The sequence below is a fragment of the Bos taurus genome, chromosome 3 (genome assembly GCF_002263795.3).
Source record: "Bos taurus isolate L1 Dominette 01449 registration number 42190680 breed Hereford chromosome 3, ARS-UCD2.0, whole genome shotgun sequence".
NCBI lineage: Eukaryota > Metazoa > Chordata > Mammalia > Artiodactyla > Bovidae > Bos > Bos taurus.
In genome coordinates this window covers 24,128,960-24,141,257 of record NC_037330.1, presented here as the reverse complement: position 1 = coordinate 24,141,257, position 12,298 = coordinate 24,128,960, and the positions used below count along the sequence as shown (strand labels likewise).

The following is a 12,298-nucleotide window of genomic DNA, read 5'->3' as shown; positions in this document are numbered from 1 at the left end:
CTCATTAGAGTGTTTTGGAAAATCTACATACATATATAATTGTTTTATATAATTATTTGGAATATATATTGTTATATATCACATTACATTATTACTATAATATATAACAATATATATTTACACATATTACATTATACTGATAGTATATAATTATATAACAGCACAGTGGCTGGCACATAGTGTTCAATAAATTGGTTATCATTGCTCTTATTGCATTATCAGTATATTTTTATTATTTACTAAGTGTTTGCTCTGTGCCAGCCACCTGCACCAGGCTCTAGACATACAAAGCAATGAAGACAGCCCCACAGCAGTTTATAGGGCAACAGTGAGAGAGGATGACCAGTAAATCTAAAATTCCATAACAAAAGAAATTCTGCACAGGGGCTAGAGCAGCAGAGAACAGGGCAGCAACTGAGGCGGGGAGCTGTCACTGGGGTTCCAACTGTAGAAGTCTATAAGGAAATAAAGTCCCACAAGATAGAAACATGAGATACCCTCCTCAGTGTGTCCTGGGCCCAGTCTTTTCGTCTGACCCTGCCCTCAAGTTCAGAAGCTATGAATAGAGGTCTTGAATGCTAAGCTGTCTTCTGATGTATCTTGTTGACAAGCGTTTTGCCTGTTACTAAGTCATCCTTTTAGCATTCTCACATCTCTGCCAGATCAAGATCTCGGCTTAGCAGACTGGACATGGAAAATAGTTCCTAGTGCTTTCTATCAGGCTCAGATAGAAATGAGGGGCAACTGATTCTGGGGGGTGGAGCCAGGTGGGAGGGTGGTCCACCAACTCAGTTTACCAGTGCTTAAGTTGCTTTCCTCAGTCTTCATTTTTTTCAAATCCATAGAATTTTTCCAGCTATTTCTGAGAATGGCAGAAAAAATGTTAGAAGCAAAAATAACTTGTATTTCTTTTAAATTCAGTAATGCCATAGAACTCTTTTGGCAGGAGAGCCCTGGGCGTTCACACAAGCAACAATAGGTTATATCAAACACAAAGACTAGAAATCACTGATCCGGGACATCTGAACATGTGATATTAATCTAAAAACTTTTCAAGAGCTTTATGGAAGCTCTTAATTCTAGCAATAAAAAAAAATTTTTTTTTTGGTCTTATGTTGCTATTACTGTTACTTTCTACAACTGCAATAAAACTTCCCTCATTCCAACAAAGTAAAGGATGTCAGTTCAGTTCAGTTCAGTCGCTCAGTCGTGTCCGACTCTGCGACCCCATGAATTGCAGCTCGCCAGGCCTCCCTGTCCATCACCAACTCCCGGATGAGTCAAATGATAGCTAAGTTGTATTAGGAGGAAAAAATAAAAATTATTTTTTAAGTTAACAGGATTACAGAATCTTATAGCTAAAGGGGCCTCAGGTTATTTAAGCCTCTCTCGTATTTCATGAACCAGGAACCAAGGCCTCCTCAGTGGCTACGAACCAACTTTAAAACTTTTTTTTTCACCATTTATATGTCTGCCTTTAAAACCAATATCCTCGGTTCCAACATTAATAACAAAGCTTGCACTAGAATCTAGTCTAATTTAAGTTAGTGTAGCCCACTTCCTATCTTAATACATGGATATAATCTAGAATACAAGGGCTTGTGTCCAATGTGGTGTAGTGAAGACTCAAAGATAACCATGTAAGCAATTAAAGTTTCTGAAATGTTTCACAATTCAGTATTCCTCTGCAAGCTTGCGTATACAATTAATTTTCTAACTAAGCCCTTTCTTTTCATATACAGTGCATAGATATATATACACGGAGCCCTTCTCCAGTTTTGCTGCAAAGAAATCAAAGTATTAGGCAACTGAATTAAGAAAGATTTGTCATATCCAGGGACAGCACTGCTGCATTCACAACCACTTACGGCCCAAATGCGTGCCCCTCCCCACTGTGAAAAGCGAGTATTTTTCAGTAGCAAGAATGGGAGGCCTGAAACAGCCAAGTCACCTATCCACTAGGCTACAATTCTGGGCCCTGGGACCTGGTGTGATTGACGCTTGGGAACCAGGATGCCTCGAGGCGGGACTTCCCTCGCAGCGAACGCTCAGCTCTTGAAGGGAGGCCATCTGGCTGGCTTCTTGCAGAATATAGTCATTTCTCAATCTACTTACTAAAGCTGAGTGATTTCTTTGCTTTTCTGAGAAACGCATTACTTCATTGTTTCAAATCTCCAAGAACAGCATGAAGAACAATTGCCTGCTGTCCCTTTGTCTCGGTGGGCAACGCGGGCTTCCTGAAAAGAAGTATCTCTGGGTTATGAGTCCCACGCATCCGGGAATCATCTGCGTTTCGAACCGACAAAATGACTTTCCTTTTTAACGGGCTGGCTATGATAGTGACTGACCCTAGAAATCACCCATTTGGAAATGGTTAGGGATTTTAAAACTCTACGAGCCGAGGGCTTCTTGGTTTCTAATTGCTGATGTTTGAAGTGCGTTTGATTCCCCGAAAATGTGTTTAGCCTGATGAAAGCAAAAGCTCAAACTCCCCCAGGGCGCGAGGTGTAAGATCCTTGGATCCAGTTTGATTTAAAGTTGGGTTGGGGTTCCCCGCCACCACCGCCTCCGAATTTTCTTTGGGAGGGGGGACGGGAATCTTCCATCAAAGCCCTCCTGATTACCCCCACTGTCCCTGCATTTCTCCAGGATGTAAGTAGAGCTGAGAAATGCACCCACCATCCCTCAGTATGCCGGCCCTGGTTTCAAAGGCCCCGCGGCAACTGCGGGCCCACGGATCGGCCAGGCCCAGCCTCGAGAGCCGGAGCAGGGAACCCCGGGCCGCGCGCCGCGAGGCTCGGCCGCCGCTCCCTCGCCGAGACGGCCGACACCCGGGCAAGTAACGAGGGGCGGAGGGCCGGCAGCCGCGACAGCGGCCCAATTCGCCGACTCGTGACAGTCACCCGAGGGGCCCTGGTTTCCCAGGGATGGTTTCATATTAAGAGATGCAATCCCAATGCCTTCCTCAGTGAAACGTCATCTGAATTTTTTTTTTTTAAGGGGGTAAAAATGAGCGACCGAGGTGTGTGTAGGAGGTTGGAGTAAGGGAAAAGGATGTCGGGGTGCGGGGAGATGACGGGAAAGGGGAAAGTTAAGGGGACCTAACTGCTTTCCAAATCCCGGTCTGGAGATTTTGACATTACGCTCTGGGCTGTGGGATAGCAAAAGAAAGTCAGGGGGTGTTCGGGGTCAGAATTTTGGTTCACCTGGTGGAGAACTAGGCACTGAACTCTAATGATCCAGCTAGGTGTATAATGAAGATCTTGTAAGAGGAACTCTACTGTTATCTGTAGCGTTTTGGTTTTTAAAAGAAGGCTGTATTAGGAGATTACTCCTGCAATCCACAATTAGGGGGTTGATGTTTTGTTCTTGCAATCCTCTAAAGTGTGTGACAACTGGGAAATAGCTCAGCAAATATACTGCAGACAATATAAAGACAAGATTTAAATACATTTCCTATATTCTTAAATTATTTCCCTCAAATCACAGTGTTTCTCTCATGATTTCTATTAACCATCATTATTATCCAGACTTCTCTTAGTGGTTCCCTTAAGTCTCCTCTTGGGAGAAGATGAAATTACTCTTCGGAATACAAGGCAGCCTCTGTCCATCCAAAAGGAAGATGGCATTATTCACAAAATAAAGAAAAATTTAGACATTAGAAAAATTTCCACTCTCCTTGTTCTTTTCAATTACACCTGCACAGTCTCATTTTCTGGTGTTTTCTTTTAGCCTTTAGTCAAAATCAATTAATTTGAAAGTTAAATAAAAATTCCAGTAACTGTAAGTTTCAGGTCCAGGATACTCTTGAATTGTCAAAGGATATCTAGATATGACAAAATCTCTGGCCCCCCAGATTTTAGATATTCCCAGTTTGTTAAACTGGCTCCAAACAGGAAAAAAAAAGCAGTTTCTTTTCTCTGAAATTTTATCTATGACCTATTCAGAACTTGATGTTAATGCATAAATTTGTATATAAACACATGCAAATTTTACAGAATAAAAAGTAGTGATTTCAGGGCCTATTTTCACTTCTGGCATCAAAAACTCATCATCAGTTTGTAGTCAGTAAAAATGTCCTGCCCTGCCTCAAAGTGAAGCCATTAATGGCAGGGAATAAATGTTGATTTGTTGTCACCAGTTGCAATTCCCCACCTCTTTCCATTTCACCTCCGGTCCTCCCTACTGAGTCTCATTTTCCACCCTGACACTTAGAACAAGGGCCTCACTTAAATTAACTAATGATTATCCATGCCCGGAGAAGTGTAAACAGACCTTAATTTCTAAATTTGCTAATTGCTCTAACCAGTGTAGACCCCTGAGTATCTCAGTCATGCACATATAAAATTCAAAGCTCACTAGAAACCAGAAAAGGCAAAGCAAAAATAAATCACCTGGATGAGAGGAAGAAGGGAGAAAGATTCCACGTTCCATCAGCTCCCTACTTTTCTCTGTGAAAAAATATCCCCAAAAGTTAAAACTTAAAAAGCCACTCAAATATTCTCCCCTTGCTTAACTACTTTGTCTTTTGGGAGTAAGAAAGCAATAACCAGTTACACCCTTGAACAATCATTGGACAGATTTCTGCATTTCCAGAAAGGAAAGTGAAATGCCAATCTGTTCTTTATCCCTGTGGAATTTGCACAGTTCAGCCTGGCTTACAAAAAAAAAAAAACCTACCATCACCTAGAGAAGAAACTTTCAGATTTAAGAAGTAATCATTTTTCTCCTGGGGTATGAGAAATAAACTTCTGTTAGAGTCCATAACCAGGATCTCAAAAAAAGTGCTCTCATCTTACTAATATTATAATTTTGGCAATACAGAAAAGGATTGTGACAGACCTGGAATATTTCATTCTTTAATGCTAGCAATGCCCTTAGAGAGGCTTGGATGAACAAAATGTTTCGGTCTTCTGAGCCAAAATGTATTTGTCCCTCCCTCTTTGTGGCCCAAAATGAAGGATTCATGATGAGGGACTTGCTTCCATTAAACTTGTCCACACAAAGGAAATTATACAAATAAATCGGGGTACACAAACCACCAATACCCAATCATTTCAGTATACCATTTTTGGCTTGCTCTTCACATGCCAGGTATATTAATTAAATATGCTAATCTAATTTTCTTTAATAATTAAAAGATGTTCAAGACACCATTTGAAGTAATGGGGAAACGCACAGGAAATGGCAGCCGATATGCAGATATATATCAATATAATTTAGATCCAAATTCCACTGTAAGAAATTTAATTCCCCTTTCCCCCTGCATGAACGTCACCTCGTGAACTTTTCTTTCTGGGAGTTTTTGCGTATAAAATCAGGAAACCCAAAGGCGCTAGTTCTGAATCCAAATAAAGTGTTCTATAAGAAACAGCGTTGGGTGGGGCGTGGAAGACGCGAATTTAGAATCGCTGCGCACCTAGGCTGTAAGCTGATCTGTCCAGGAAAGCCTTCACCGCCCATTAGGCTTGTGCTCTTCGGACCGGTCTCAGAGAGGCAGAAGCCAGCCGGGCAAGGGGCTGCCCTGCACCGAGTAGCCATGAAGCCAAAACACCGCCCCGCCCCACCCCATCTCCCGCGCGCGCGCCTTCCACACGCTTTACACCCGTTTCTGAAACCTCCCTCACCTGCAAGTGGAGGTGGCGGGATACAAGGGGGCGACCTGCGGAGGTGCAAACCACAGCCCAATCCACTTTCCTTCCACCACAGTCCAAACTCTGGGCATCAGGATTTCCTCCATTCTCTGTCCTCCCCACTGCCCTCGAGCACTTTGCTCGATTCATGGGATAAAACGCGTTAGAATAATCTCCTTCCGAGTGCCTTCCGTCTTGCCATCACGCCAGGACTGGCGTTTTACGCAGAACGTCTCCATTCCCTTCCCCACCTCTCTGGGGACACTGCGGTGCGCTCTCCCAGACCGTGCAAAAAAAAGGCATTTGGCAGTCAGGCCCCAGCAAACCACCATCCTAACCCGGCCTACAACGAATTCAGACCTTGCCTACCCCTTCACTCCCTTTCGGATTCGTGACACAATGTCATTACCAAAGAGGCAGCCACAGTGGAAGACTGTTTTGACCTGACACCCAGGTCACGTTCAGAAGGCCCCACACTTGGCTTCTTTGCAGGGCGCAGAGCCGGCACCTCTAGGCCTGCACGGGCGTCGGGACGCACGCACCACCAAGGAACCGAAGTTCTTCCGGAGAAAGACCTTTAAGCGTCTAGCGCCGCGCGCCTCCTACCCTAACACTAGGGTCCAAGCCGCGGCCTGCGCCCTGGCTGGTGCTTGCCTTGCACAAGTATATTCTCCCCCACAGTCTCAAACGCATCGCTTTTCCTCTTTACTTAAACATAAGTGAAGAATCATTTCCTCTGTTTTGACCCTTGTGTTTCCATATTGCGGAGAGGGGGAGTCGGTTAGAGATGTGAGGACAGGATTAAAATCTTGGAGTTCTACTCTGAGCGAACAAACCATAAACTGGCAGATTAATCCCCGTGACAAGTTAATTTTGATAATTCGAAGGAAGCAAGGGCCCTGGGAACCGCGAGGGCTTTTTCTTGTCTTATTCTACTACAGGTTGCGCAGCCGGCCGCCTGGGACAACGCGAGCGCCTGACGTGAGTGCACGTGTGCGTGCGGATTTCCCTGGCGTTATTGGGTGTGCCTGCTTTGTGTGCCCACCCGCGTGCGTCGCCACCTCCTTGGGCCGCCGCCGAACGCCTTGGCTGCAGAGGTTCAGGCCTACGGACTTCGGAAGGGGAAATTCCTTCGCAGAAGGTTTAAATTATTTTTCTCCGCGGGAGATCGGGCTTCGGTCGCACTGGGCTGTGGATTTGGGCGGGAAAGGCCCAAACCGGAGCTGGGGAAGCCGGGTGGAGCAGAGGCTGCGGTCCGAACGCAGATGGCGCCGCCGCGTGCCCGAAATATACTTCCAAGGCCGCAGCCGCCGGAGCAGCTGTTCCCGGCGAGCCGGCGATCGTGGCTCGAAAGTTTCCTCCGTTGCTGCTGTGTGAGAGGCGGGGGGCAAGCCAACCCGAGAGCCAGGCTTTTCGGAGACGGGTTTTGAGACCCTCCGCAGCCCGCAGAGGCTGTTTCCTGGCGGCTTCTCCGAAAGACTAGAGTGCTGGCCTGGGTGTGAAAATGAGGGTACCTCGCAGGCCCTCCTCCAGGGCCCTGAGGGCCTCAGGGTCTGGGGGAGGCGGGGAACCACCAGGCTTGGTGGAAAATTTTGAAATACATACTGTGTGTCCTCTGATGTGTGAAGACCTACAGCGAGCAGGCCGGGCCGGTCCCCTGCTGCTGCAGGTTGGCGCCCCAGGCTGCGGGCGCGCTCGGCGCCAACTAAAGCCAGCTCTGTCCGGACGCCGAAAGAAAAACGGGCTGTGAAAAAGCAAAAGCCACGTCTTTGAGAAAAATAAATAAATAAATAAAAGCTGAGCATTAAAATCGGACCCCTAAGTTACCTGTAGATCCCGGGATTTTGAGGGAGGGCTGAAAACGATGGTACGGGTCAGAGAGGGGTATGGTGAGAATGATAAACAGAGAATGATAAATACAGCTGATCTAAGGCGGATGGCCAGTGTACGTGTGCATGTTTGTTTAATCCCCCAGGCCCTTGGTAATATTCTTGTCGTGGTGGGATTTTTTCCTGTTCCTGATTTCTCATCGGCCTAGGGCAGCTGAGCCCCACAGTGAGTCCAGCCCCTCTTGTGCTAATTGGGAGAAGAAAGTTTAAAGACAGTGGCAAGGCCCAGCCGGGCAGAGACACGGCCCTGGGCATGATGGGAGTCCCTGCGCCCCCTTTCCCGCCTCCACCATACACACATCTTTACATGTGGCCCTGCCTTTGTATTGTTAGCGGTCTGTATTAGAGACAAAAAGAAAGGTCTAAAAGGAACCCCAAGCCCTCCAGTGTTACCCTCCAGGCTCAAAGCCCAAAGCTCTGCCTCCTCCACTCCCCTGACTGCGAAGCCTCCACATCAGAGCGCACTTTGAATGAAAGATCTGTTTTTCATTCTACATCCTGTTTGTCCTGGTCCTAAGAGTTTTGGCCACTGCAGGGACCTTGGAGATTCCCCTGGTCTACCACCGAACGAGGCTCAGCAGGATGCAGCCCGGCTCTGAAGAAGGCGCCTCCAGTGCTCTTGGCTTCCAGCTATTTCCTCCTCCTGGACCTTTGCCCCACAAACATATTTCGTTTTCTCTAACCCAAAGGCCCTTAAAAAAAAAAAAAAAAAAGTTATAAAGGTAATGGGAACTCATTACCTCAACTCTCTGTCAGGTAAAGTTCTCTATTAGGTCCTCAACCCCTACCCCCATCCTGGAGGATTGAGGAAACAGCATTCTGGACACCAGGTCCTCCTGTTCACATCCCTGAACTGGTCTCTCCTTGTTCCAAATCTTCATTTTTCTCTCCTCATTATTTTCTGAGAAGAACTTCAGAAAGAAAACTGCCAGCTGAGTCCCCTATTATGATCCGAGTGTTGATCCTTTTGGACACGCGACCCTACACCAGCTCCCTATGACCTGTATCCCCTCTCCCAGAGAAAAGTACCGGAGGACAGGACAGAGCGTCTGCATACTCAGTTAAGTAACTTCTCCCTTTTCCACCATCGCAAAAATAAAATAAAATAACCTCCCCAATTATGAGCTGTCCTAAGACCTGCAAGAACTTCCACTAAACTGTGTGAAGGCCCAAAGGAGATTTTGACAACAAATAAGTGCGGTGAGGAAATAGGGTCTGTCCAGAGATGGGAAACACACATTAGCCACGCGTTCCTTTCTGGATTGCCCACACAGGGGTCCGCGTGGACAGGCACCCGCATCCAAATACAGGGAAAGGCTTGAGCGGATGAAATAAATCTCCTTTTAATTTTCTTTTCATCGACTAATAAAAATAATTCCCCAGCACTAAACCCAAATACCGTAACCGGCCGCAAGAACACGGAGAATTCATAAAACTTTGTCTCTGCAGGTCACCCGCTAATCGCGTTATTATTAGCCTCGGGAGCATGGAAATTGAACTGTCACTGCCGAAAGAGAAAATGTAAGCGACAGCTGTCTCTCCTTGGATCGGCCAGTTTTCCAGCCCCCAAGCTCCTTCCTGGGCCTCAAGTTGGGTCCCCAAGCTCATGGGCCTGCCGCCGCCCCTCATCTCTTTACGATCCGCCGCCCCCTTCCGATTTGCCGGCGCTCTGACCCAAATCTACTCCCCAGCCCTAGCTGGTCAGCAGGAGCACCTCCCGAAAAGTTTTACAAATCCTGGCTGGAAAGTTTCTGAAGCGCTAAACCAAGCAGTGAGCGTAGCCTGAGTGTGTGTGTTTGTGTGTGTGTGTGCGCGCGCGCGCGCAAAATTCTTCCGACAACAGCTGTTCCCCCGGACTGTTTTGCACAGTTGAAATCTTGGCACTTAATACAAAACGTTAAGTTGTTCCCCGCCCCTTCTAAGATTGTTAAAATATTGACATCGACATCCGCCCGGTGTTTTACATTTTATGTGCATATAACTGTGCATAGAATGCGTACAAATTCAACACGATACTGCACCGTTCCCCACAAATACGCAAAGACATGGGCTCTGAAGAGTGGTCCCGGACGCAGCGTAAGGGGGCTAACACCCATTCCTCTTTCCACAAATGCGGACGAAGTAGAAATATAATTGTGCTCCCTCGTCGAAGGGAGTAGGAGAAACACAACAACTTGAGTCCCAGAAAAGTTGGTGGGGGAAGGGAAAGGACCGAGGTTGCAGGCTAAACGGGACAAACGGCAATTTCCACAGGGGTGTTGGACGGAGAATTCCGTGCCAGTCCTCGGAGCTCTCAGAAGCGAATCCCAGCTCCTCTGCGATCGGGCCGTTGCCTTCGATCCTCGCCCCTCTTAACCCCAGGGGCCTGCAGCCCTCTCAGCGGCGGACACGGAGAACACTGCATTCTGCTCCCAAAAAGAGAAGGGGATGCGAGCAAGTAGGCCTTCTGGCTTGAGGTTGGCGACGAAACTGCAAGGCTCAGGCCAGTTCCCCCAAATTGGTTCCAGCGAATTAGGGGAAACCTCAAGGCATTGCGCAAAGAAAAAGAAACCGGCGTTGGACTAAGACGGCGTCACGGTCAGGGCCTTCCTACTCGCCACTCTCCCCGCCGGCTCGCCTCCCCGCGTCCCCCCTCCGCCCGCCTCCCGCGTTCCGGCTCCACGCACTCACCCGGGTGAGGCTCCAGGCCGTGCGCACCCGCGTCCTCCGCGTCTCCGAGTGGGCCCGCGGGGCTCAGCGCCTCCATGGACAGGTCCAGCCCCTTCTCCTCCCAGTCTCGCAGCTTCCGCTTTTTATTTGAGCCGATCAAGGCTTCAACGGAGAAGGCATGTGCTCGAGAGCTCAGGGCGACTGCAGATCTTCTCCTTTCACTCATCTTAGCCGCCCGCATCCCGGCTCCCGCTCGCCCCCACTGTAGAGGGAGCAGCCCGAGCCCTCACGCTCCGAGCGCCCACCGGGCCGGGCCCGGGAGAGGCGGCGGCGAGGCGGCCAAGACTGAGGCAGCGGCTCCGCGGGTCCTGGGCACCCTCCCCCTGCGCCCTGCACGGCCGGCTAGGACCGAAGTCCTTGGCTGCCCCAGCCGCTAGGAACGTGCGCCCGGAGCGCCACCCGCTCGCTGCATGAGCGCCCGAGTCCTGCTTCCCACCCACCCGGGCAGGCGCTCACAGGCGGTGTAGACTGGACTTCATCATTTTTTTATTCTCTCTCCCTCCTCCCTCTCCCTTTCTCTCCTCCCTCTCCCTCTTCCTCTCTTGGTCTTCCCGTCCTTGCTCTGATCCAAACTTCTGGGAAACTTTTTTTTCTAAATTCCTCCCTTCCCGAGGAGCTGGGGGCAGGCGGTGCGCTCCTGTCCGAGGGGCGAGGGAGAGGGAGGGGGGAGGAAGAGAAAGACTGAGGGGGAAAAAAAAGCCAGCCCCCGACCAATGGCGAAGAGGGAACTGGAGAAACCCTGAGAACGCGGGCCAATGAAAAGGGGGGAGAGACTGAGGCTCGCGCCAAGGCTCCGCGCTGGCTGTCCCCGGGATGCTCCTGGGCCGACTTTAACTCCTGGCTTCCCGGTCCCCCACGGTTCCTCGTAGTGGGGGGCGGGGGTGAAAGTCGAGGTCAGATCTGTGCCGTTACAAACTCCTGCAAGTCCCAAATTCATACCTTTTCCTTTCAAATCTGCTAGGTCTCATAGTCGCTGCAAGCGTAGGGTCATTTTAAATGCGGAGCTGGAACTGAGGGGCTCCGACAAAACGTCAACCTGTCCAAATACACCAGAAAACGATTCCAATAAAATCGCGCTTGCCCCCCAGATGCTTTCAGATCTGCTAGTTCCCTCGCTTCATAGGTTCCTAAGCAACTCTGATTATGGCAAAACGAAAGAAACAAACAAGAAAGCCTCGTTAGTACCCAAGGTCTTGTAATTGGAAACAAAAAGATCGCTGCCTCCTTCCAGCTCTACCTGGTAGAGAAGGTGACGTAGGCGCCCTCAAAGCGAGAGGCCGGCGTAGGGGCACCCGGCTTACCAAGCGCTCGGCAGGCGGATCCTGACTGTGCCCCCGCACGCAGCAAATGCTGTCCTTCCGTTCGGCGTGGATGCTAAACCGAGCTTCGCCTGCTCGGGGCGCTGGCTCTGGAGAACCCGCCGAGAGGGGCTGGCCGAGGGCAAACGGGAACTTTGACAGCGCAAACGGAGCTTTTTCAAAATTCCCTTCAAACCCGATCACCTCGGGAGCCCGGCTCTCCCCGCCCCACTGATCCTCCCCATCGTAAAAAAAAAAAAAAAAAAATCTTTCAGGACAGCGTGGTTGTCGGGATTTCTAAGGGACTTAAATCCAATACTTTGGGCCATCCTGATTTCACACACTCCCTCCCAGGTTACGCTACTGGTCTCGGGCCGCTGGAGACCCTGAGCGCGCGCAATGCAGCGCAGAGCGAGTTTAGAGGGGCCAAAAAGTTTATCCTGCCAAGCTGGCAAAAGTCTCGGATTTCGCGGAGGACGGCCCAGGCCACGATCCGATCGTCCCAGCGCTCTGGTCCAGAGCTTCTATCCCAGCGCAAGAAAGAGGCAGGAAAGAGCCGGCTCCCGGATGCGAAGGGCAGACCGAGAGGCCCCAGCAGAAAAGTCATGCCGACACCCAGGCTCTGAGCAGAGTCTGAACCGTAAAGCCTAGGGCAGAGGAGCCCACGCTGTTCCACAGCAGCGCCCCCAACCCTCCCCAAGAACGAGCGCTTATCGGTCCTTCCACCTTTGGGGAGAGAAGGGAGGGCTTGATGGACCTTTGAAAAGCC

The 12,298-nt window shown here is 49.4% G+C and overlaps 1 protein-coding gene across 4 annotated transcripts in view; it reads right to left on the bottom strand.

Moving 5' to 3' along the window:
• TBX15 (T-box transcription factor 15) overlaps positions 1-11,681 on the bottom strand; it is a 126,016-nt gene extending 114,335 nt beyond the window's left edge. For 2 of the 4 annotated variants that reach the window (NM_001434846.1, NM_001434845.1), the window contains exon 1: positions 10,193-10,881. In NM_001434846.1, coding sequence (NP_001421775.1) covers positions 10,193-10,412 — 220 coding nt within the window. In that variant the 5' untranslated portion in view covers positions 10,413-10,881. Of the gene's footprint in view, positions 1-10,192; positions 11,268-11,532 lie in introns of those variants that run through there. The other 2 variants (XM_010803117.4, XM_059884556.1) reach the window with 2 other exon arrangements.
• Positions 11,682-12,298: the final 617 nt, after the last annotated feature.